General features: G+C 38.3%; 1 protein-coding gene across 1 annotated transcript in view; it reads right to left on the bottom strand.

Annotated features, from left to right (window-relative positions):
- The window catches only part of LOC131793347 (uncharacterized), a 49107-nt gene that overhangs the window by 25972 nt on the left and 128 nt on the right, over positions 1-23007 (bottom strand). Inside the window, exons 2-16 of the mRNA XM_066161830.1 lie at positions 22569-22746; positions 22437-22504; positions 10775-10900; positions 6743-6999; positions 5724-5811; positions 4942-5322; positions 4080-4493; positions 3681-3787; positions 3299-3587; positions 2225-2415; positions 1687-1865; positions 1433-1608; positions 1137-1223; positions 675-886; positions 37-109 (exon numbers count right to left, since the gene is read on the bottom strand). Of these exons, the coding sequence (XP_066017927.1) occupies positions 37-109; positions 675-886; positions 1137-1223; positions 1433-1608; positions 1687-1865; positions 2225-2415; positions 3299-3587; positions 3681-3787; positions 4080-4493; positions 4942-5322; positions 5724-5811; positions 6743-6999; positions 10775-10900; positions 22437-22504; positions 22569-22746 (2826 nt within the window). The remainder of the gene's footprint in view (positions 1-36; positions 110-674; positions 887-1136; positions 1224-1432; positions 1609-1686; positions 1866-2224; positions 2416-3298; positions 3588-3680; positions 3788-4079; positions 4494-4941; positions 5323-5723; positions 5812-6742; positions 7000-10774; positions 10901-22436; positions 22505-22568; positions 22747-23007) is intronic.

Here is a 23007-nt window from a genome sequence, read left to right as displayed (position 1 = left end):
AACGCTTTTTAGTTCATAAATTGGACGACTGCTAACCTTTAACCATAACATCAGCAACTTTTTGTTTTCCCCTCCACTCTGTTGAGTCATTTGTGAATGAGTAATAAATCTATGAATATAGTTAAAGTTGATATTTTTAACAATTTCGTAACTTATCGCGCAACATAGAAATGTGCAATAATTTTAAAGCCCTGGTAATTGGGAATTTATTTTCAAGTCAGTTTAATGAGGCTTTTGTGGGAAGGCACCAAGCTTAGCTTCCAACTTAGGCGCAAAATTAAACACCACATGGTGCATTAATTTAGCTCAGACTGCCTTGGGCCTCTTGAACTGAAAGTACAACACAACATGGAGAGAAATGTTGGAAATGAAAATTGCACAAAGTGTATATACCTCTACGACGGCGACTGCTTTTATCCCCGGTTTTATTATCACCAAAGTACAATTTGTATTCTGGCTTCATTTGCAGCTGAAATTTGTTTAAGTTCTAATTTTTCCCAATGGAGGTTTCTCCATCATTTCCGGTTCTCCTTTTCCATAAAAGTCACGGACTAATTACCTTTTGATGCATGTACAATTTCTTGCGATGGGATGGGATAACTGTTTCTTTTATCGCAAACGATTTTGGCTCAGTCTCATTAAATTATGCACAATATGTCTACAACTGTCCATACCTTCAAGGAATGGACTCCAGGCTGAGCAATTACATCTATTTCTTTCTCGAACATGTTTTCTGAGCATGTTAAGTTGACATGTGGATTAACAAGGTATTTATTACCAAAGGCATGGAACTCCAGTAATAATGGACAATCTGGGCAGTACATGCCTTGACAACAGTACTTGTACGATGCTAAAAACAAAATAATTTTAATAAGTCCAGACTGGTCTTAGTTCGGTCTGTCTTTAGGATAATTTTTTAAGTTAGCCCTAAATCAGTCAGTCAAACAGTCAAAAGGTCGATGAATCGGTTGGCTTGTCCGCCCATTAGTACGTTATCACCGATAAAAGGATGACCGTTGTAACGTTTTATGTTATACAAAAATATGAATTCATTAACAAAACTCTAAACCTATGGACATGAGCTTCTTGCTTTCATGCTCTCTATAAGAAAAATACAAGAAGAATAAGTAACTTGCCCCTAATGCGTAAAACGGATCCAAGAGCTAATACTTTCGCATTGATATAATCTGGTTGCAGAATGGTAAAACTTAAGGTTCTTTTTCCTGTTGAAAGGACAAAAACAAACGGTACAATTGAGTAAATGTCACCTGCATAGGTAGATTATCCGTCAAATTATAGTTTTACAAATTTGAGCCCAAGATGAAGGCTGCTGTTCTTTAACGTTTCAGAAAGTTATTTCCACACGTCAAGCGCTCAAGACCACGGCATAAAACGCAGTAAATTCTGGAATTCCACTTTAAATAAAACTCACCAGGTGGAAATGCATACAGATGATTGCCTTGAATAGGTTCTTCCTTTATAAATGTCTGGTCACTAATTCCAACAGATAAACATTTAAATTGCATTTCTTCCTTCATATACACTTGCAGTGCATATAACCGACATTTATTTAGGTACACCCCTGACTTGGCTTCCTTCCTCAGGCATCTAGAATACCAAAAGTACACAATTACGTCAAATATGACGTTGCATACATAAAATTCAAATGGCTCGGTAAAGCCCCACCTGTCTGGCTCGTCGTAAATTGTCCATCTGCGTAACTGTATCAACATGGTCTCAACTAGTCCCGAATTGGAAGGTAACTTTTCCTCAAATGATAGTTCTTCTTCGTGATATTCTGTGTACCACAATTCGCATTCATCTCCACAAGACAACGACAAAGTATAGTTCCCACTCTTCGGTACCTTAAGTGTAAAGACGAGTGGGTTTCAGAAAATGTTTGTGTGGTTAATGCTTGATGTCTAACTTAAACGCCCAGGCAAAAGGAAACTGTTGTCGATTTAGCTTATTTACACCTAAATGTGTCGTTTTACTTGTCATTAGCACGTAAAGTCTAGCAAATAGAAAGTGTGCCCATCGTCAATATTTGGTAAAATGACTTTCAATGTGAAGAATTAGCTGAGGTTAGACACTCTTCCATGATTGTTGGTAAAGGTTTGAAATGGTTCATAAGGCTAATGAGATCAGTTAGGATAACAACTTCCGAACTTTATTTAAATGTTGTAATGACACCTCTTGACAAATTGTCCTACATGAAGAGTACCTTCAGGTAAGCCGTCAATCGTTCGCCATAGTTGTCGCTGACTTCAAATGCGGCAGACATGTTAAATGTCGTTGTGTATCCATCTGGTGGCTGTTCAAAAATTGGATTCTCGCGAAGTGTGGCAAATCCTTCAGTGTTAACGTACCTATACCATAATTCTCTACTAGTTCCATGAGCTTTGCCAATAGAGTCTGCCAAGGAAAGGTTTGCATGAGGAGTCTAACTTAGCAACATGAACAAAACTTTTACTGATGACAACTGATTGAAAGCGTTATTTGTCGATCAAAACATACTTGTCTGAAACTAATTTTCTCTCCAGTATTAATTTGTGAATAAACAAAGTGTTCCAACAGTGTGGTCACCTTTGATGTAAACCACCACGTGATTATTCCATACATTTTGTTTTAAAAAGTTGATGTTCATGCATTGTGCAGTCGAAACATCACAATTTAAATTACAAATAATATAATCGAGGGACAAACCCTGATATGTCAGTAATAGTACGAATTAGTGAACCCTGGTAAAAAAAAATTCTTTGTGAAGAGTTATTAGACCAGTAAAGTTTTGAGATTTCGCTTTGCTAAACTTATTCTTTAGCCCTTCTTCCATGATGGCTCTACCTTCGATAGAGCAAGGGTATCACAACAGGAAAGTCTATTAATCTATTACCGTGTTTTCTTACTCAGTACTTTAAGTCATGACCGTTTGTGTACTAGAAATTTTCCATAGAAATTTTTTTAAGTAATCGGATGTCCGGTGGTATTAATCTTCCCCAGGAATCCTGAAATATATTTGTCCTTACACTCTCATGGCGATTTGACTTAAAACTGATGTACTCGTGATCTTCATCTTGCGCGACACACCAGGACGCTTTGACATTACTAATCCTAGCAATACATGAGAAAAAGTCTGATACGTACATGTCTGACCAATGCGGGTATGTGACCTATCTTAGTGCGTGATCTCAGAAGGAGCAACTGATGGTGAATTGAAAGGACAGCGATCCAATCTTCAAAGGAGTCTTCTCCAACTAGTGACGTACAAACTACACTTCCCTGTATGTGTCTAACTTACCGAAGCCAGACACCGCAACACTATTGATGGGGGGATTCCACTGATGGTCAAGGAGCTCTAATAGGACCTGTGAACCGCTCCTTGGTGGTGTACATCGAAACGCAAAAGTGGTAGGCGGATGATTGACGATAGCAGTTTCTTCACACTCTATGTAAAACATATTGCCATCAGATACTAACAACTTTGTCGTTTTTGTATGTTGATCACAGCAGCTGATAAACATGTCTACTGTAGCTGAGAATACCCAGATCCGCCTGGTAAGTGTAATTATCCATTTCCGGGCACTTCCCTATGCAAGCAAACAAGCAAAAAATTCTTAAAACTCACTTCAAATCTCAGTTACATGTAAGAAAAATTAATTGAAATAAGAAATGGAGGTTACCTCTCTCTGGAATAAAGGACCAAACAACTGAGACTGGTCCGCCGCTGTCACTGAGACGTTTCCCTCAAAAACGTCATTGCCATCAGTTTTATACTTGATCACATTCACTGTTTCGAGCAGGGAAACAAATCAATGTAAGCCGTGAAATTTTCAAAAGGTGAAAATACAACGAGACTAAATGTTTGAAGTCATTACCCTCATCAGATTCATGAATTAAAGAAGATGAATAGAAGATTAGTTTCATAACATTTTTTATTTACTGATCTTCAGGTCATACACATGAAAGGTCGGTGGCAAAAACTTTGCTTGCCTGGGAATCTTATAGCAATTTATTGTACATTTTGCTTTAGAACTCTATTGTCATATGGTTTAAATGACGTTGGAAGTTGTTCAACGCACCTTGGTAGCTTTCACATATGAATCCATTCATATTGCTACAGTCAGTATTCAAAAGCTTCATGTCATCCTTACTCAACGCGCCGCATGATTTCTTTAAACCGTTCATCGGATAACCGCGCTTAAACTGCTGCCCGTCCACTGTCTTTCCGTCGTTCCAAACCCACTTGTCAGCTCCAACCCTGAGCCTCGATCGAAGAAATCCAACATAAAGGTCGGTCTCTGCGTTGGTCAAGAGCATAAGTAGTTCCGTCAAAGTTGTACTGAAAGGCTCAGACATCTTTGGTAATGCTAGGTCTCCTCCTAGGCGCCGACAAAATGCACGAGCGCCGTCCCAGGTCCTTCTCGTGTTGACAAAGAAACGAAGACAAGTCGATCCGACAGCTTTCCAGCCAGGATAACAGCTTCTGTTACTCTCTTCGACAAAATGCATTATTGGAATAGACAAATCAAAAGTGTTAAGTGAGGAAGAAATGATTAAAGGAACTTTGCAATCATACCAAACGAGAAATTAATAGGAGATCGAAGGAGCTATCTTGTTTTTTTTCTTGGGATGTTTAATGGGAAATTGTGCTTTCCCGGTCACCTCAGATATTCTCAATCAGAACGAAGAAAAAGCACCGTTCACTTTTTTGGTTTCTACAAATGAACAATTTCCATCTTTCCAAACAGAACCAAATGTGTGGAAAAGAACCTCGAAGTCACATTTACATCAACGAACTTTGCTATAACGTAAACATTCTATCAAGTGCTTAAAATATTTTGCTATGATCTGCATTTTACTTTACGACTCTAACAGCGGGAATGTCGCACAGAAAGAATTCCTAGACAAATGCCAGACACGCTGCAGCTAGTGCTAACTTACCCGGGAGAAGTATAACTGGAATTCTGCTCGTCCGAGCTGAATAGCAACAGTCGGTTGATTGGTTTGAGACGGTTATCTTATTGGAAATGTTAGAATTTATGGTTAACTCAAAAATATCATTGGTGTGTTCATTTCTTCCAGCGATGAAGAAATCATTTGGAAAACGGTCAGAGTCATTGAGATGAAGGGTTGAGGATATGATTGACTTTCCGGATCTGGACGGAGGATAAATGAAATACATGGTATCGTTTTCTTTGCACCGGCTTTGACCAGTTGTAAATGAGAACATGTGTAGCCATTGGTCGTGGGCTGGTACTGCATGCACGCGATAAATGTTGTTGTTGTCTTCCCTCGTTGACATGACGCGAAACACAGGGCGGGCTGAAAAAGGCATCATTCATCTCAAATTGTGGTGATTCTTACTCTTAGTGATGACTTTCAGTTGAAACCGTGTTCATTTTAATATGGACTACGTATGAGTTAAGTGCAAAGTTTTTAATGTCAGTGAGTAAGGAACAATTAAGTGCAGTCGGTTTTTCAGTGCGGACGATAATATCTTGAGAAGCATACAGAAAACGTATGTTCAGCCGTCCGCTTGCGAAACAAACTTTTTTTCTCTATTTTCTGGTACTCTTTGTCGTCTAATTCTTGCACGCTTTAGATTTCGAGGTATGTTCACTGGACTCAGTAATTTTTGCCAATGGGAATGTCTGACTGATTATAATTTTGTGTTCCTTTCTTGTCGTTTGATTTAGAAAATACCAAAGCGGTCATCTACAAACCTTGCTGGCATGATCCATTTATGAAATGAAACTGGTCCAAGGCTGCGTCGCCAAGGTGCGAACTTCCTCTAACTCCCTCCACAATGATCTAATTTATGAAAAGAAAAACCGCCCTGGAAATTTTGCATTTCCTCTAAGTCATCATTTGTAGAAAAAAGCATTTCTTTATTGAAAGCCAGGTTCACCTATTATCGTCTCACTGCTTTTGCGTATGACCATAAGGCCATTCATTATCTTGTAAACGGAAAAGATAATATCACCTTTAAGTGCTTTTCTCACTTTCAATGGACGAGTTTGATAGGAAGATGGTCTTTCGCTCTCAAACGAGCGCGGTAACTTGCATTTTTCTGCAGAATTTTGATGGAAAAATGAATCTCCTTTGAAGAGACTAACTAAGTGGGATGCACGAACGGTTTTTGTCAATTTCGTTTGAAAATTGTGAAATATTTTCACATATTAGATGGTTTCATATGGTCAACTGCTTTGTTTAATCATAACTTTTAAAAATCTTTCTTAAAGACGCCGCAAATGTACCATAAACCAATGGAATATCGCTCTTGATTAGTGCTATGACAGGCATGAGTGGAGTAACATTGGCCCATCATATCTCTTTTGTTAGCATGGTGATCTACATTCTTTTAATCGAAGCAGTGATTGGTGCGGAACATCCATAGAAAGTTTCACAAAAATCGTTGAATAACTTTTATTTTTGAGAAATCTCCCTCAACGAGTATGACCATGGCATACGACAGTCAGAATCCTGCTCTAAACCTGCAACTTATTGATCATTTTCCACTTATTCTACTCTATGTGTGATTTTGAAACTGTATATCGAATTCTCAGTACTGCCCTAATACCCTTCAACCAGCCTAGCCTACTGTGGGAAATTTACAGTTTCCTAAGTATCGTTCATATCACCTACTTAGTGTGGGGTGAGTAATCAGCTATACTCTGGTCATGGTACTTCTAGTCCTTTCGGATTTAAACAGAAATTTAGGAGAAGGGAATTGATAACTAACCCGATAGCTGGCCTTCTCTTCACTGATCTCAATCTGTGTTTTGATCCAGCGGTCTCCCCAGTGGCCCGACTTGATCCACACAACTTTCTCAGTACCGTCGGTAGTTTTGATGTAAACAATAACGCAACTCATTGTTTGGCCGTAGAAATTGTAGTAGAACGTCATACACTGCGTACCAGTCATCAAGGGACTCTTAAGTCTTGCTTTATCTCTTGGACTGCCATTCCCCGAATGTATATAAATGTAATGGCCGTTTCCTATGATAATGAAATGATAGCTCAAACTTTCTCTGGGCTGAAAGCACTCCATCTTATCATAGCCGTCGCCTTACCAAAAATAAACATTTATCAGACGAAGATCCGAAAGCAAAATATTGTGATTTGTCGGTGGCGTGCTGACTTAGTTTTGTTCGAAATCTGATTTAGAGACAAACCTCATAACATTAAGCTCCATATTAAACGATTAATAATCTCCGATAATCAACCTACACGTCCAGGCATCATTGGTGAATAGAACTGCATAAGTAACAATCTGATGGATTGCCGTAGAACCGTTATTCCTGTTCAAATTTCCTCACTCTTTGTGACGAAATTGGTCAGTATTGTGAACCAAATTCTCCAGGAGAAACAAATAATATAGAAAAGTAATTCTATGTTTGGACATAGGAACGAACTGACATAATAATAAAGTCACTCATTAACAATATATATACTCTGTCTGACTTGTTATCAAAGAAATCACAGCTGGGAAAAATTGTTCCTTTGATACCAAGTCATGGTTCATCGTTCTTTACAGTATAAGGAAAACTATATTGCATCTGGATTCTTGCTCTTTTGTTTTTTTAATGTTTGTGTTAAAATAAGTTGAGCCAGTTTTCCTCCCACCATACAATTGGCTTGACAGTATCTTTGAGGATATACCACTCGTAAATCAAAAATTGTCCTCAAAGAGTCACTAGATTGCTCCTCTGTTAACTTGGAAGCACTCGCTAAAAATATAAGAATTTAGCCTATACAAGACAATTTGCAGAAGATTCAGTTGGTATCATAATGGCTGCAAATGCAAGAAATAAACATGGCTTACAGAGAGCTAATAAAGCAATATCTTAGTGTCCTCATAAACTAGACAAGAACGTGACTCTATGAGAAATCTATAATCCCTCAGCAAATGTGTTGTGAAAGAGTTCCACCATCATTACGTCATCTTTAAGGTAAATAACCATGCTTAACATCTACCATCTTCATTTACATCATCATTGTGCAAAAGCATCACATTCATCATTTTTGTCGAAGCAGTATGCTGGACGTTTGTCGCCATGGACGTGGTTAGACGGATAACCTCACACCAGTCCCTCGTATCACACTGGTAGAGAATCCAATACGCTAATCGGAAGGTCGTAGGTTCGAGTCTTATGCCAAATATTCGGATTTCTTTAATTTCCTCCGGGCATGCATATCTCATTTCCTCATTACATCATCTTTCAATGCAAAAATGACACGCTTAACATTTACCATTTTCATTAATAACATCATTGCGCAAAAACATCATATTCCACATTCTTATCCTTGCAGTATGCAGTACGTTTGTCACAATGGATTTACTTGAACGACCTGGCCTGCCACAAGTCTTCTATCACTCAGTTTTAAAGCATCCGAAGTAAAAAATTGGAAGATCCTAGGTTTGACAAATTGGAAGATCCTAGGTTTGAATACTATTCGGAGAACTCGAAGTTCTTTATAGCTCCAAGCATGCTTCTGCTATTTACTCAATACATCATATTTCACGTAAATTACTAGGCTTAACATTCACAATCTCCATTAACATCATCATCGCTGGTATGGATAACAACTGTAAGATAAGTATCTTACAATTAAATTTCGAGAATGTTTGGTCATGCATATATGTATGGCATGGAACTTTCTAAAACGTCCTAATAGTTCACGTAGGTATGATATAATACTACCAAAATAATTGCGTCGTAAGCTTCCGGAATTTTTTAGAATGCTTTATAAATGTGTATAAGGTCTCAGTCGTAGTAGTTAGTTAATTGCTGTTGTCGGAAGTGACCAACTGTTTTGAAAGCTATACCTAGAGAGAACTTCTGTCCATCTTGAGGTAATCTGGAGAAAACTGAGTTTGTGTCGGTGGTGAGCTAAGATATAGACTGTACTAAGCCTAAGTAAGTTCATTGAGGATAACTATTGTATTGTCTATTGGAGTCGCTCCTTTTTCCGGCTTGCTCTTCCACAACAACTACGAGTACTACACGACTGAGTCCTTACATACATTTACAAAGTATTCTCGGACATTCCGGAAGCTTACAACACGACTATTTTGGTAGTATTACATCATAATTACGTGACCTAATAAAATGTTTTAGAAGGTTCTATGGTATGCATGTCAGCATGACTATATTTACAGTAGTTGTTCATAACAATTCATTTACACCCCTAAAATTTGGTGCTTGTGGAGGATTGGAGTTACATGTGTCTCCTCTGTTCGCGGTGCTTTGTCTTGTCTTACTTTGATCCACCTTCTCAAACGATTCTCGCAAATATTTTCTAGCAGCAACAAAATTCGTCCATTATCAGATGACATCTCCCCAGGTATTCCTCTCCGATTTACCGCCCTATAGAAACATTAAAAAAAAAAACAGCGTCCTGCCTGACGCCATCTTCAAATGAACCGCCGCTGTCGCTAATCTCTTCTTGGCCGGCTATCATCTACAATCGATTCGACAAGGATTTTAGCGTGTGATTTGTTTCACTCACAAGGTGTAACCACTTGTTCCCATACTTTATCCAATCGATTACCTCTAAGTTTCCTATGAGTCTTTTCTGTGGTGAAGGCGTTAGTAGTTTTTCTCACGCTACGATCCAAACTTTTCATCTCAACTTCGACAGACATGGTTTTAAACGTTTCAGGTTGGCCGTTTAAAATGTTCACGGTTACTCGTCGGAGTTCCTTGAAGCTCGTGTTCGCCTACTACGTTGAAGCTTCATCGAGTAAAGCGGTCGCTTTGATTTTGCGGTCCTCATTTCTCAAAACCACAAGAACTGTTCGAAAGGCAAGAAAACTGTTTACCTACACTCTGCTGTGGCAGTCACAAGTGATCTCCCTACTTGTTTGTAACTTGTTCACCAGGCTCCCTAGTTTCCAAGTTTCGGGTCCTTTTCTGCGCTTGGAAAGCTTTGAGCTGCTTTGTCCTGGTCTAATGTTATTTGAGTCTTCTTTTCTGACTTGATTAGTCTTCTGCTTGTACTATACGTAGTAATTTGTTGTAAGGGGGGAATTTCCTTTTCATCATCATTGAGCAAAAGTATCGCATTCGTCTTTCTTATTATAAGGGTATGAGGGAAGTATGTCTTAATGGACTTAAATCACCAAGCGTAACATTAACCATCTTCATAAACATTATAATTGCACAAAAGCATCACGTTCGACATTCTAGCAGTATGAAGAACGTTTGTCACTCGGTTAAACGGCTTAGCCTACAAAGAGTCTCCTGAGGCTCTGTGTATCCGGGCGGCTAATCGGAAGATCGAATGTTTAAGTCCTATTGGGAACGCCCACAGTTCTCTTTTTTCTCCGAGTATTCCTGTGTCAATCATTTAACACATCACCTTTTATTTAAATCACCTGGCTCAACATATACCATCCTTTTTTAAATCAAGATTGTGCAAAGGCATCAGATTCGACATTCCTTTCCTATCACCCTCGGCCAAAAAAATGGCTATGGACCTTGTTAAACCAAGAGATTATGAAGTGTATATTCTCACGCTCAAAGAGAGTGGCTATAGCATCTGGAGGGCTAATTGGAAGGTCGAAGGTTCGATTGCTATTGTGAGCACTCGGAGGTCTACTTTTTCTGCGAGTATGAGCGTGTTATTCGCTCAATACATAATCTTTTACATAACTCAACAGGTTTAACATTTACCAATTTCATTTACTCGAGCACAGTTATCTATTACATTCACTCGAGTACAGTTATCTATTACAGTAACAAAATAGGAGTAATGAACATAATCTGACCTGAAAAATCTCGAGAAGGTCCTGTTAACCTTGTGGGTGAGGATCCTCGATAACGGATCCAGTCTAAATCATCACTTTGCTTCTCGTTAGTCCATCCACAGAGGTCCCTTTCAAATGTACAGTTTGCTATGTCATGAGAGGGACCAAAGAAAACTCAATAAGTGAACAATAAAAGATGAGACTATTTGTCAAAAAAAGGCCAGAGAGTTATAACATAGCAAGCAAATTCAGGTACCCAAATTCAATAGCGTGTGCGTGTTTCATAATCCAACTGTGTACCCCAATAACGTCACAAACAAATGTCTCGAGATTGGAAATTTTCCTCCGCGATTGCCTGCGAACTTCTTGACCAGTCTGACCGCGAGTTTTGAGATTTTCAAGAAGTTTTTTCCTGTTCCATCCGGATTAAAATAGACTTTTAGGAGCTCTATGAAAAAAGAACATGTAGGAAAGATACTCGATTTGGAAAGTGACTCAGCTACACGATCCGAATTATGGATGGAAAATGGATACTGAATTTGCTGGCAAAAGTGGAACTTCGCCAATTTCGGACCATCCTTTTTCCCGGTAAATAGTATTGATATTATTATTGATATGTCCTTGAAGTACTGTGCAATAAAAGAATTTGTTTTAAATATGGCAACTTTTTGAATTTTAAACACAACGTTTCGAAATTTTCTGGCTGTGAAGTCGAGCAAATAACGAATCTTCAACACCGGTCGCATGTACGCAAGGAAAAAATCCGAGTTTTTCGCCTCTTAACGGTATAATTGTTATATAATTGATTAAAGCTTTATCTCAAAATATTTTTACGCTATTTTTTTGCCTTACCCTTGGTAGGTGGTAGGCGGTTATTTGGTTCTGAGATTTTTATCAAAAATTCGGATTTCTGAATACATTATGTCAAAAACCATCATTTTTTTAGTTTAGGAATAAGTTATTGACCGCGTTTTTTTTCATTAGTGCTTCTTTTGGTTAAAAGACAGTATAGTTTAGATTTATTGCGCACTGTCTTTCACAAAAGTTTCCGGATTGTGAGAAAACAATATCCAAAATACTGCGTTGACATTATTATAAACCATTGGTTCATACGAAAGCTGTGCATTCATGGGATATGAAGCACTTGGTAGCTTTTTTGAGCACTCAAGAAGCTAGAGTTGCTCCTGGCTGTGCCTCGAGCAACTCTTACGCTTCTCTTGTGTTCTCCAAACTTTCCTCGTGCTTCATATTCCCTTGAACGCACGCTAATGTATGAATGTATCGTTAATTATCACATGATTCAACGGATAATCAAGTAGTAATTACAAAACGTTCTAAATTTTAAATACAACTTTTCAGCGACATGGACCTTTTCCCGGCCAACCTCGTTATCGCAGTACCGAAACAGAGACTTGTCCACAAGTATTCCAAACAAAAATGGTGAAACAGAGAATTAACTCTGAAGTGTAAATTAAAGTGCAACTTAAACCCATGAATAACCCACAGGGCGTTAGCCCTAATAAAGGGAAACAGGGAACCACACGAGGCAAAGAAAAAATCTTTTGACCTCGGTGGGAATCGAACCTACGACCTCCGGATTAGATCTACCGTTACTCTGCCGACTGAGCTACGTGGTCGCACAGAGAAAGTCGGGAACGATTTAGGATGGTGAATCGCGGCGAAGAGAAAGTAAGGGTACATATGAGCAGACTCGTAGCTCAGTCGGCAGAGTAACGGTAGATCTAATCCGGAGGTCGTGGGTTCGATTCCCACCGAGGTCAAAAGATTTTTTCTTTGCCTCGTGTGGTTCCCTGTTTCCCTTTATTAGGGCTAACGCCCTGTGGGTTATTCATGGGTTTAAGTTGCACTTTAATTTACACTTCAGAGTTAATTCTCTGTTTCACCATTTGTGTTCCCAGTGCTACGCGGCACAACATTCATATTCCAAACAAAGCTGAGTAGGATTTTTAAAATACGTAAAAGATAGATTCTGGTATTAAAACCTGGATTGTAATGTTCATTCAACGTTCAAAGTTCCTGTTAGTTCAAGACCTGTGTAATGAAAACACGCAATTCAGGGAAGGATGCTTTGCAACATGGGTGGTCGATACATCTATTAAAAAAATTAAGCCGAATTGCCGTCGCTCAAAACTCAACGAATTATAGTTAACAATCAAAAGCAATTAATAGGTGTCAGAAAGGATATTTGCTTACGCGTTTTCCGCGTTGTGTTATATTTATATAGGTCCCCTTCTCTTCCAGATATCGAAATTTGGTTTGAACTGTTGGGGCTAACTACTGTCAGCCCGGTTCATCGACGAAAATAAATTACCTTGATCGCCATTTACGAAGACCTTAGTCAATTCCAGCAACAAACGCACCAAAATCAAAGTGTGTTCCAACAACATCACGAATGACTTCTTAAACAATTCACAATCTTATCAGTGACCGTCCTGAAAAGAAAATTTTTGTTAGTACCAAGTCTTTTACAACTAACCACAATGTATTAATATAACCACGATGTATCCCCTAAACAAGGATCGACAGCGCTAAGCTGGAATGAGCTTATCACCCATCACTTAGGTAAGGGATCTCCTACTGCACTAAGTACTATTGACGGCCGAACACGAATACGATGCGCATGAATTTGATGAAGAATCCTTTGAATCAATGACAAGGTTCCTGATTTGACAGTTTTCCACGATTAATACTGTTCGTGTAATCAAAATGTTTTTGCCGGTGTTTTCCTTAACGAACATGCTCTCTACATTACTTAATTAACAAATATCTACAGTGCAGAGACCGTACACACCTCGGCCATTCAATTTTTGAGCTACTCTTTTTCATTTTTTCAGGCCTTATTTTCACTACTGCCTAAGTAGTGCACATTACTGCGAGGATCACTTTCATTCACGTCTTTTTCATTTCATTAGCAACAACAAGAAGCTAACCTAAATTCATCATCAGTACAATTTTAAAAAAGGTCTCTGATCTGCAGCGGCAAATTAATTGATCTAACGCAAAGAAATTAAATAGGATTAAGGCTTTTCGTGACTTTCTATGTGAGAACGAAATATAATTTAGTCTCGGCGGGCTATATGTTCTTCTTGAAGGGAGCTGTTAATTTTTCTGCTCATAATTAACAATAGTTCCACTTCCACTGATGAAATTGTGAAGCTTTGCTTCGGTCATTTTCCTGATCTGTTAAAATTTTGTTGAGAGGTTTTTGCCTGAGTTGTTTGCCACTGAACACCCCGCCTTGGTAGCCACTTACATTGCAAGAATACCTATTTGTTATAGGATAGGTAGTACAGCGCATAATCAAAGGTAATCACCCGATTTCCAGTGCGATGTGGACGAAATAGGTTAAAATTTTCAATGCCAAAAAAACTGCACAAACCGTCAGAGGAGTGTGATTTGTGGTCCTACTAATTTCATGACCTTGCCTGAGGCATCTGATTTCTTGTTGATGATACACATTTAGCCCCAACTGCCCACAGCTCTTCACACACTCAATTTCAACTTGAATTTGTTAACAAATTGCATAACATACATCCGAAGGGAAAGCATGCATGCATCTATTTTCTGTTAAAAAAAAGCAAAAAGAACTGCAAAAAGAAAATGTTGGTCCCATTGAAAATCTACCTGAAATTTAGGGTTCAAGGCCTTCGTAACACGAGGGAAAGACATTCTTTTTTCAACGCTAACATAAAATGGTGGCTGTCTTATGCTAACACACTCGTTTTATCTCAATAAAAATCGAAACTCCAACCAGCTCGACGTCCTTTCTTCTCTCATTGGATTCTGGCAGGTATGGTTGGTTTAGGTTAATGAGGGTTGCCGTGCCAGTTGTGGCCTGTTTTGACTTTTCCTAATTGTTTCAGCCACCCTTTCATGCTTTGCCATATATATCGAGCGAATCACAATATTAGTTTTCTGTGTGATTTATAAATGAACAATAGTCTCCATTTGGCCCGAAAATATGAACGGATATTTTACCACGGACACTAATCTGTTCCAAGATGCAAACAGTTTTCCGAGCTCTGTGTTCATTATGTCCAACTTTGCATCTGAGAGAATGAAGATGTGGCATTTTACATCCCCTGAACCTTCTGCATTCCTGTAAATTGCGACTTGCACTTTCCCTTTTTCCTCATCCAATATAATTCCTGAACCACGAAGCTTTTATAAGAGATCTATAAAGAGATAAAATCTCTCACTTGAATAGAAGACAGTTCATTCATTGAATTCTTCTCCTTCTCGAATCTTCGCCTGACTTCTTGCCACATATCCCTTTCCTTCATACCTTGGCTGTACACTTTATTAGGGGTTCCACCTATGGATATTTTTACGTAGGTGATGTTAGGAATGAATTTCTTCTCACTGTCTTTCGCTCCAGCTGCCTAAGGTTCATAGAAGAGGAGAAGAATTCATTTCATTGGCCTTCTCTAAAAATTAATGCCCCGGTAAATGATTGAATCAGCTCCTTTTGAAATTGATAAAGGAGGTAAGTTTCTAAAGAAACTGTGGTGCTGCGTTGGTGGGAGAGTATAACAGCGATTGACGAAGGGCTAACGCTCAAAACGTCAGCTTTTCTATCCTTTGCGGTGGCTAATTTGCGTTATCAACTCAGTTGTTAACACTAAATTACCTTTTGAAATTGAGATTGTATCCACACGAGTCACATGCTCACACACGAAATCTATTTCATCAGCGTAGTTAGATCCCGTTTCGTCGGCAAGTTTTTTATTGTGAATCATTTCACAGTCAAGTTGGAAGGTGTTCACTTCATATTTGCAACATTACTTGTAGGTACGAGCGTGACTTTGAAAGTACGATAATTTGAAAGACCTTCCGGATGGAAGTCTCCATGATCAAAATCGCATGATCTAAGCGAATTCTGTTCTTTTTCCCATGCACTTGAGTGAGTTTGATCTCTTTCGTAACACTTGACCTTTTCTTACATCCAGCATTGCATCTGATCTTTGAAAGATCTTTAGACTGACTACCTTCTCTCAGAGAAGAGGTCTTCGCAGAGCCTGAAGAGATCATAGCCAACCGTATCTCAGGGGATTTCTCCGGTGAATTTCACGGTACATCTTTCAACAAGAGCTCTTGATGCATTGTTTACAAGGACATTGTTTGCATGCCCATTCATTGACAGATTGAAGATCCTGGCACAGGGACTACTCCTTCATCAAGCTTTGGAACGGGAACAATCAGAATTTGACCCGGTTTTGCTCTGTCTCGATTGATTTGCTTTGAGAGCTTTTGGTGTTTTCCCTTTTTTTACTTGGTTTGATTCGCCTATTTTATATCCTTTTTTATTTGAAGATATTTTATTTGAAGATTAAAAAATGGCAGAATTTCGTGAAGATGATCCTATGCTTGATGAACAAGGAAAATCAAATGATGGATAAGATAATAAAGATGATGGAGATACAGTAACACCTTTTCAACCTGATTATAATTCAACTCCTGGTCCATCAGGTGAACAAATCGAAATGAAGACTGCTGGATCAGTGTTTAGACTTTTTGCTTAAAATGCATGGCTTCTGATAATGGGAGTTCAATTTTCATGAGTGAGCAAACCTGCAGCAAGTTTCAAACAAAGAAACGATGAATCGTGAATCGAATCCAAGAGGGCTCAGGGATTTCAACTCGCCATTGTTGAAGTATAATTCAGATTAGATCTCGCATTATCCCCAGATATTTGGTTTATGCCTTCAAATCTTCTTTTGAACACTCAAGAGTACAGTTGGATACAATAACAGTTTTAAGAAAGCAGCTAATGCTATAAAACTCAGTGTGAACAAATCAGTACATTTGGAGATGAAATCAGTGGGAATCAGGCACATGGATGTAGGTCCATTAAAGATCAACAGAAGGAACTCTCACCACTTAGATCCAATTGAAAGGAGAGAATAGATTTCAACTGTTACTCTCAACTTCAGAGTGGGCCAGGTGAAGTCAACGACAATTAATCGTGAAGTGCCGAAAATCTTAAACTCCTCATTCAAGGATATTCCGGAAGATTTGGCATCCTCATGAAATGAAACTGCTGGCATCTCTTTATTTACACCATAGTTCAGATTGAGGTTCAATGAGAAAACCTCCTATTCGCTCTGAAACGCTAGACTGAACTCCATTGTCATACGTGAAATAGGCTTCGGATGCTTGTCTTTTATCATTGAAGTTCACCTGCTTATCGAAGTTACCCAGGAATGCATCAGGATTTGTAATAAGGTTCGGATATAATGCGCGCTGTCATTGGTTGGAAGAGCGTGCTCTATGAGAGTATATAGAGCATAGACCTGAGCTAAAGCCGTCACGCCATCTGCCAAATTGTACTATGTCCGACCTTTGCCGGGACTTCTCTGTAGCTTTTTTTCGTTAATTGAAAGTGAGATTTCGAAACAAGCGAGCCGGCAAGTGGCAACGGAAGAACCAAACAAACTTTTGTAAAGATAACAGGCGCCGTAATTTACTTCAGTATAACGTGAGCAGAGACGAAAATCCTCAAAGAGTAAACGAAATGGACAGTCCAAGTTTTGAAGGTTTTCACGCTCAGTTAGATTGCAAGCTTACGTATGGTAACCAAAACAATTTTGATTACCAGCTAAAACTCGTACAGCATATAAAGTTTCGTGTTCAAAAACAAAAAAAACAGGAATGATGAAAAATATAGCCAAACTGGCATAACTGTTAAAAATTCATTCTAATCATGTCGGTGTCAGAGCGACCGCGATCATGCTGGGGTCCGTCGCGGCTGGCTCATCATGACGATCTCCGGTCATCGCAATAAAGCAAGCCTTAGAAATTACAGCATAGAAAAACGCTCCAGGATTTTCAAGGGACCTTTTTCAGGTGGTGATAAGGTGGAGGATCATTGTCACTTCACGGGCAAGTATCGTGGTGCAGCTTATGCAAAGTGCAACCTTGTTTGCAAAGTGCAAACTTTTTTTTCAGTTATCTGGTTATGATTCTAATCTCTGCAGTACGAAACTTGGAAAGAGTGAAGGAAAAATCAAATGCATTCCAAAAAAGCAAAGAAAATTACATCAGCTTCAGAAAAGAAGTGGCTGTTGGCAAATTCACAGACAGAGAAAGAAAAAAAAATCCAAAAGGATACTCGTTTCGACAGTAATTTATCACTTTCATTCGATAAATTACTGTCGAACGTGAGTCATGATAAATTGAAGGAAGCCATGAAAGTATTTGAGAAAGACAAAATCGATATATTCACAAGAAACGGTGTGTAATCATGTAATTACATGGATAACATAAAAAAATTCAGTGAATCAGAATTACCCGGCTGCAAGTGGAAAAGTTCTCCTCCTAGCTAAATGCTTGTTATATATCTGATGAAGATTATAAACATGTACAGAAAATCTGGAAATACAGTGAGTGTTTCCATGATCATTATCTCAAAACTTATGTTCTTGGCAGAGGTGTTTGAAGAACAGAGAGATATGTCGCAAAATTATGGACTCGACCTTTCTTGGTGTTATAAAGCTCTTGGATTGGCTTGCGATGCAGTATTGAAAGATACAAACCAGTAATGAGATAAGAAGGAGATGAGAGATGGTAAAAAAAAAAGAAGAAGAAAATGGCGAGCATAGTAAGTGGTTTGGTGGCGCCATTATCAATGCAACTGCATTTGTTGGTGGAAGTTATCTTACTAAATACGTGACTGGAGATCAAAATAGCGTTGTTGAAGAGAGAAAGAGACATGATCTCGCTGTAGAGAAATATAAAACTGCATGTGAGAGGTATTAGGAGAGTCACACAAAGCTTCTAGATTGGGTTGCATCTAGCGATAGAATTAAAAATCAGCCGGGTCAGAATTTAACTGATACTGACAATCCTTGAAATTTGACAATAAAGTTCATCAAGATAAACTGCATTAAGGGATTGAACCACAATTTTCAGACTTTTATAAGCCTTATGTTCTGGTTTTAGGATTGGCTGTTAGTCGTTTATTGTGAACTATTTCAAATGATAATAGAGTTCGGATATAACGCGCACTGTCTCTGGCTGAGACGCGTCCTCTATCAGAGTACAAGATACGGAGTTGAGGTAAAGCTCCCACGCCATCTGCCACTTCTCGGTCTTCTCTCTAGCTTTTTTACGTTAATTGGAAGAATAAGCGAGCCAGCATGTAGCAACAGAAGAACCATGCAAAGGTTTGTAAACATGCCGAGCGCCGTAATTGACGTTATTATCACGTGAGCAGAGACAAAAATTCACAAAGAGAAAACGAAAGGGACAGTTTTCAATCTCAATTAGATTGTAAGCTTACGTACGGTATTTAAAATTAAACACAGACAACGTTCGTATAGTGTATGTAGTTTCTTGTTCGAAATAAAACAGAAAAAAACGGGAATGATGAAAAATGTTACCAAACTGGCATAACTGTAAAAATTCATATAAATCATGGCGGTGTCAGAGCGACTGCGATCATGCTGAGGTCCATCGCGGCTAGCTCATCATGGCGATCTCTGGTCATCACAGTGAAGCAAGCCTCAGAAATTACATCGGGCGCCCTTCGAGTGAACAACATAGAGCTTGCCCTATGTCTTGCTCTATCCTTTCCGATGCGTTGAGTGACTGCTGCCCTACACTTCTTTCGCGCTTTAGCCGCTTCATACGTGCTTTATAACTAAAAGGAGCACAGTCAAGGCTTCTCTCTCTATTAAATGGAATGTCGATTTTTGTCACGAAAGGAGCTTGCTCTGTCATTTTTACACTACTCGATGAGCGGAAAAACTGTGCACATACTTTATTATGGGCTTACTTCTTATTCAGTATCGCATACACTAATAAACAGTGCGACCCTTACCTTACCTTACCTTTCATGTTTGTACGCCCTCAGTTAGCAACGAATAGGGAAGAAACGACACAATTGCGATTTTTTGAGTAACAACTGACAACGGGCCAACTTACACAGCACCTATTTTTGTAAATGATGTTCTCTCTGGGTGGGATGCAGGAAAATAGTGGGGTAATAAAAGAAATTAATAGCCAATACAAGTAATACACGTATATCAGATAATTGAGCTTTACGATTGAAATTTGTTTTGCTTTCTCAGTGCCTCAGGTCGGGTCACAATAAACTTTCTGCTTGATGAAATACAGCTGTTTGTGAATTAGCTATAAGTAATAGAACATTATCAGAAGATTACGATAAATTGCATAGCCTATACGTCTTGTGAAGAATAGATAAGCTTCTCTTTTCTTTAATTTTTGCCGATACCCGTAGAGCCGGAAACACTTAGTTCATATAGCACTTGGGCAGGAATGAGATATGCAAAACTTAGTTTCCGAACCTAATTGTACTTAAAAGGAAAACTGGAAAATTTAGGCAGCGGGGTATTTCGCACAGAAAAGGTGTAATTTTTGAATATGAAAACTGTAAATGTATTGGGTGCGTGGTTTCTTTTTCTTAAAACTATAACCAGTGTCTCTAAATGACTCTAAGCTGGCTAAACCTGATGAATATGTCGCTTTTCTACATATTATGTTGTCCTTTAAGAGACCATTTCATGGCTTTTGAAAAGCCTACTCAAGCGATAATCATTATGAATAATAATATGGATGTGTTCTTATCCACTTAAACCTTTGGTTACCTGTCAATCAAACCCGCAATCCTCATGATGACTTTTTTTCGTTGTTATCATTTAATGTTTCTTGGTATCAGCTCTATTTTCAAGATTGCCAGCTAAAAGCTCCAACTCTACCCGAAACTGGCTCAAATGTGAGTCCAACCGAAAAAAAAAACAACAATTTTGATCGGCTGACCGCTAAAACTTTTGTGAACTGAGCGGAACATCATCTTATTGGGCACAGGAATTCGTTTTCATACTTCTGAGCGGTCATTATAGTAGTGCGCATTATATGAATACTTATTTTGAAAACTGTTCTCAAAATGAAAAAAAAAGCACCCATACGACGATTTCATAGAGCAAATGGTAAAAGTTAGACCAAAGACATATATCTGAATATATTTTTTACGATTAGTTACTTACTAGTTTGCATCATGATCCTGCAACAATCTCAGAGAGCCAAAACACCTAGGCGGGCGAAATTATCACAAATGCACATCTTAAGAACATGTATCATAACAAACACAGCTTACGTCAAAGTCGAATTTAGCTTGGTTAAATGTAAACATGAAATATTAAACTTTTGAGTTTTTAAAGACATCTGCCTATTCAACCAAGTGAAATATATACAAGATAACATGATAACTTTGTTGTCAAACAAGCTGCTTAAAGTGAACTATGTAATGTTTGCAAAAAAGCATACTGAAAGGTGAATTCTAACAATTGCAAATTTAGCAGGGAGAAACGTCTATTTGTACTGGTAAGCTTTGTTTGAGAGATCTGAAAACAAAATTAGTATTGGAGATTGAAACTTTTTAAAATTTTTTTCGATAAGCAAATAAATAGGGTGACATTTTCCAAGAGATGTCACCACGCAAGGTGCGAGCTAAGTATTGCATAAGTTCTCAACATTTTTTTCTCCCATTTAAATTCACCCATAGTCTGCTTTTGCCGCTGAAAAAAGTATCGAAGAAGGGTGACAAAATAACCTTTCAATCACTGGCAGCACGCGTTTTTTGAGAAAAATTCGAAACCCAAAAATTACATTTTTTAAATTTGACACAGAAATTGTGAGTGCTTCCTGAAGGAGGTTATCCTATTAAAGGAGCCCAATCCCAATGTTACGCATCTTTCCCAGCGTCCTTCACAAACCTATCGAATCATAAAGCTTGACTACAGACTGGAATTGTTTAAGACAGTATGTACACTTTTCAGCATTTCAATACCATAAGCATTTCTCTTTTCTTTCTCTTTTTTTTTTTTTCTACTAGCCTGTATTTTCAAGGCACTGTAATTGCTGATAAGCACTGAAAGTTTATAAAGGGTTGTTTATATCATAACTAGCTCTGTAAGAAGCACAACAAATTTGGTTCTTTGTGAGCACTGAGCCGTAGTAAAATCTTAATGTAGTTAAGAATGCGCACTGCGGACTTTTAAGTGAAAAAAATTTTTAATTATGAGCATCCTACATCAAACACAAACTGACCGAAACCGCTAAAGCCGCTTGCTATCGCCAAAAATTCCGTTTGCAAAGATTTTTATTGCGGGTCAAATCTCTGCGGGGAACTGTAAAAAGCCTGTGGATCAATTCCTTTAAACTCTGGCTTTCATTGTTTATTCTAATTTCCCAGTCATTCATCTTTCAATTGAAAAAACTTATCAAACTTATGGTCTAGACTGATGAGAAAAGAAATGACAGACTTGCATAAACTTGCCTGGCAGCGCTCAGCTGCTCAATGATTCGTTATTTTAGCTTTTAAAAATTTCTTTCGTCTCGTAAATCTTTTCCTTTCCAGTAATACCGATGTACGTGTAATACAATTATCATTGGTTTTTTAGAGGAATCTTGGGTCATCCCAGGTACTCGAAAAAAAAAGCTTTCTAAAAAATAGACGAACGTGCTCTCAAATACACGCAAATAATGAGATTTCTCCTTTTCTTGGTTTTAATTACAAGTTTTTCAAGGTACAAAGAATTCAGTGAACGTTTCAGCATGTGCGGCTCGCTATGGCAACGTTTTGGATCATTCAATTGTTTTTCGTGAACTATTTCATCGAGTAAGACCAATTTGTACCTACCGTAATGTGTGTTTATCACACGAATCTTGTAGGAGAGCTTACAGTAGAACCTGGACCAAACATTTTGGCTAAAGAAAGAGAAAAAAGAATACAGTTATGGAAATATCAAATTTCATGCTGTGCTAAACTAACATGCCAACAGCAGGAACAACAACAGCAATGACAGCAATAGCAATAACAATAGCGGCAACAGCAACAGAAACAGCAACGACGAAAGAAACAGCAACAGAAACAGCAATAATAGCAACAGAAACTGCCACAGCAAAAGTAACAACAACAACAATAACAACGACAGCAACAGCAGCAACAACTACAGCGCAGCAACAACAACAAAAATAAAATCTAAAGAAATTGTGGTGAGGTGTCGGTGAGATAATATAACAAGGTAATTTGGTATTATCAGCTGAGTTTATAATGTAGATTGGTCAGCATAAAGAGTTTCGAGTGTTAGCCCCTCGCCATCGTTCTGACGAAAGACTAACGCTCGAAACGTCACCAACAAAAATATATCCAATTGTTATTGGCTTTATATACAGACATCCCAGAAGTGATGGGTCATTAATTCATCTAA

This window comes from Pocillopora verrucosa, chromosome 14, assembly GCF_036669915.1.
Source record: "Pocillopora verrucosa isolate sample1 chromosome 14, ASM3666991v2, whole genome shotgun sequence".
NCBI lineage: Eukaryota > Metazoa > Cnidaria > Anthozoa > Scleractinia > Pocilloporidae > Pocillopora > Pocillopora verrucosa.
This window is presented reverse-complemented; position numbering and strand designations above follow the sequence as displayed.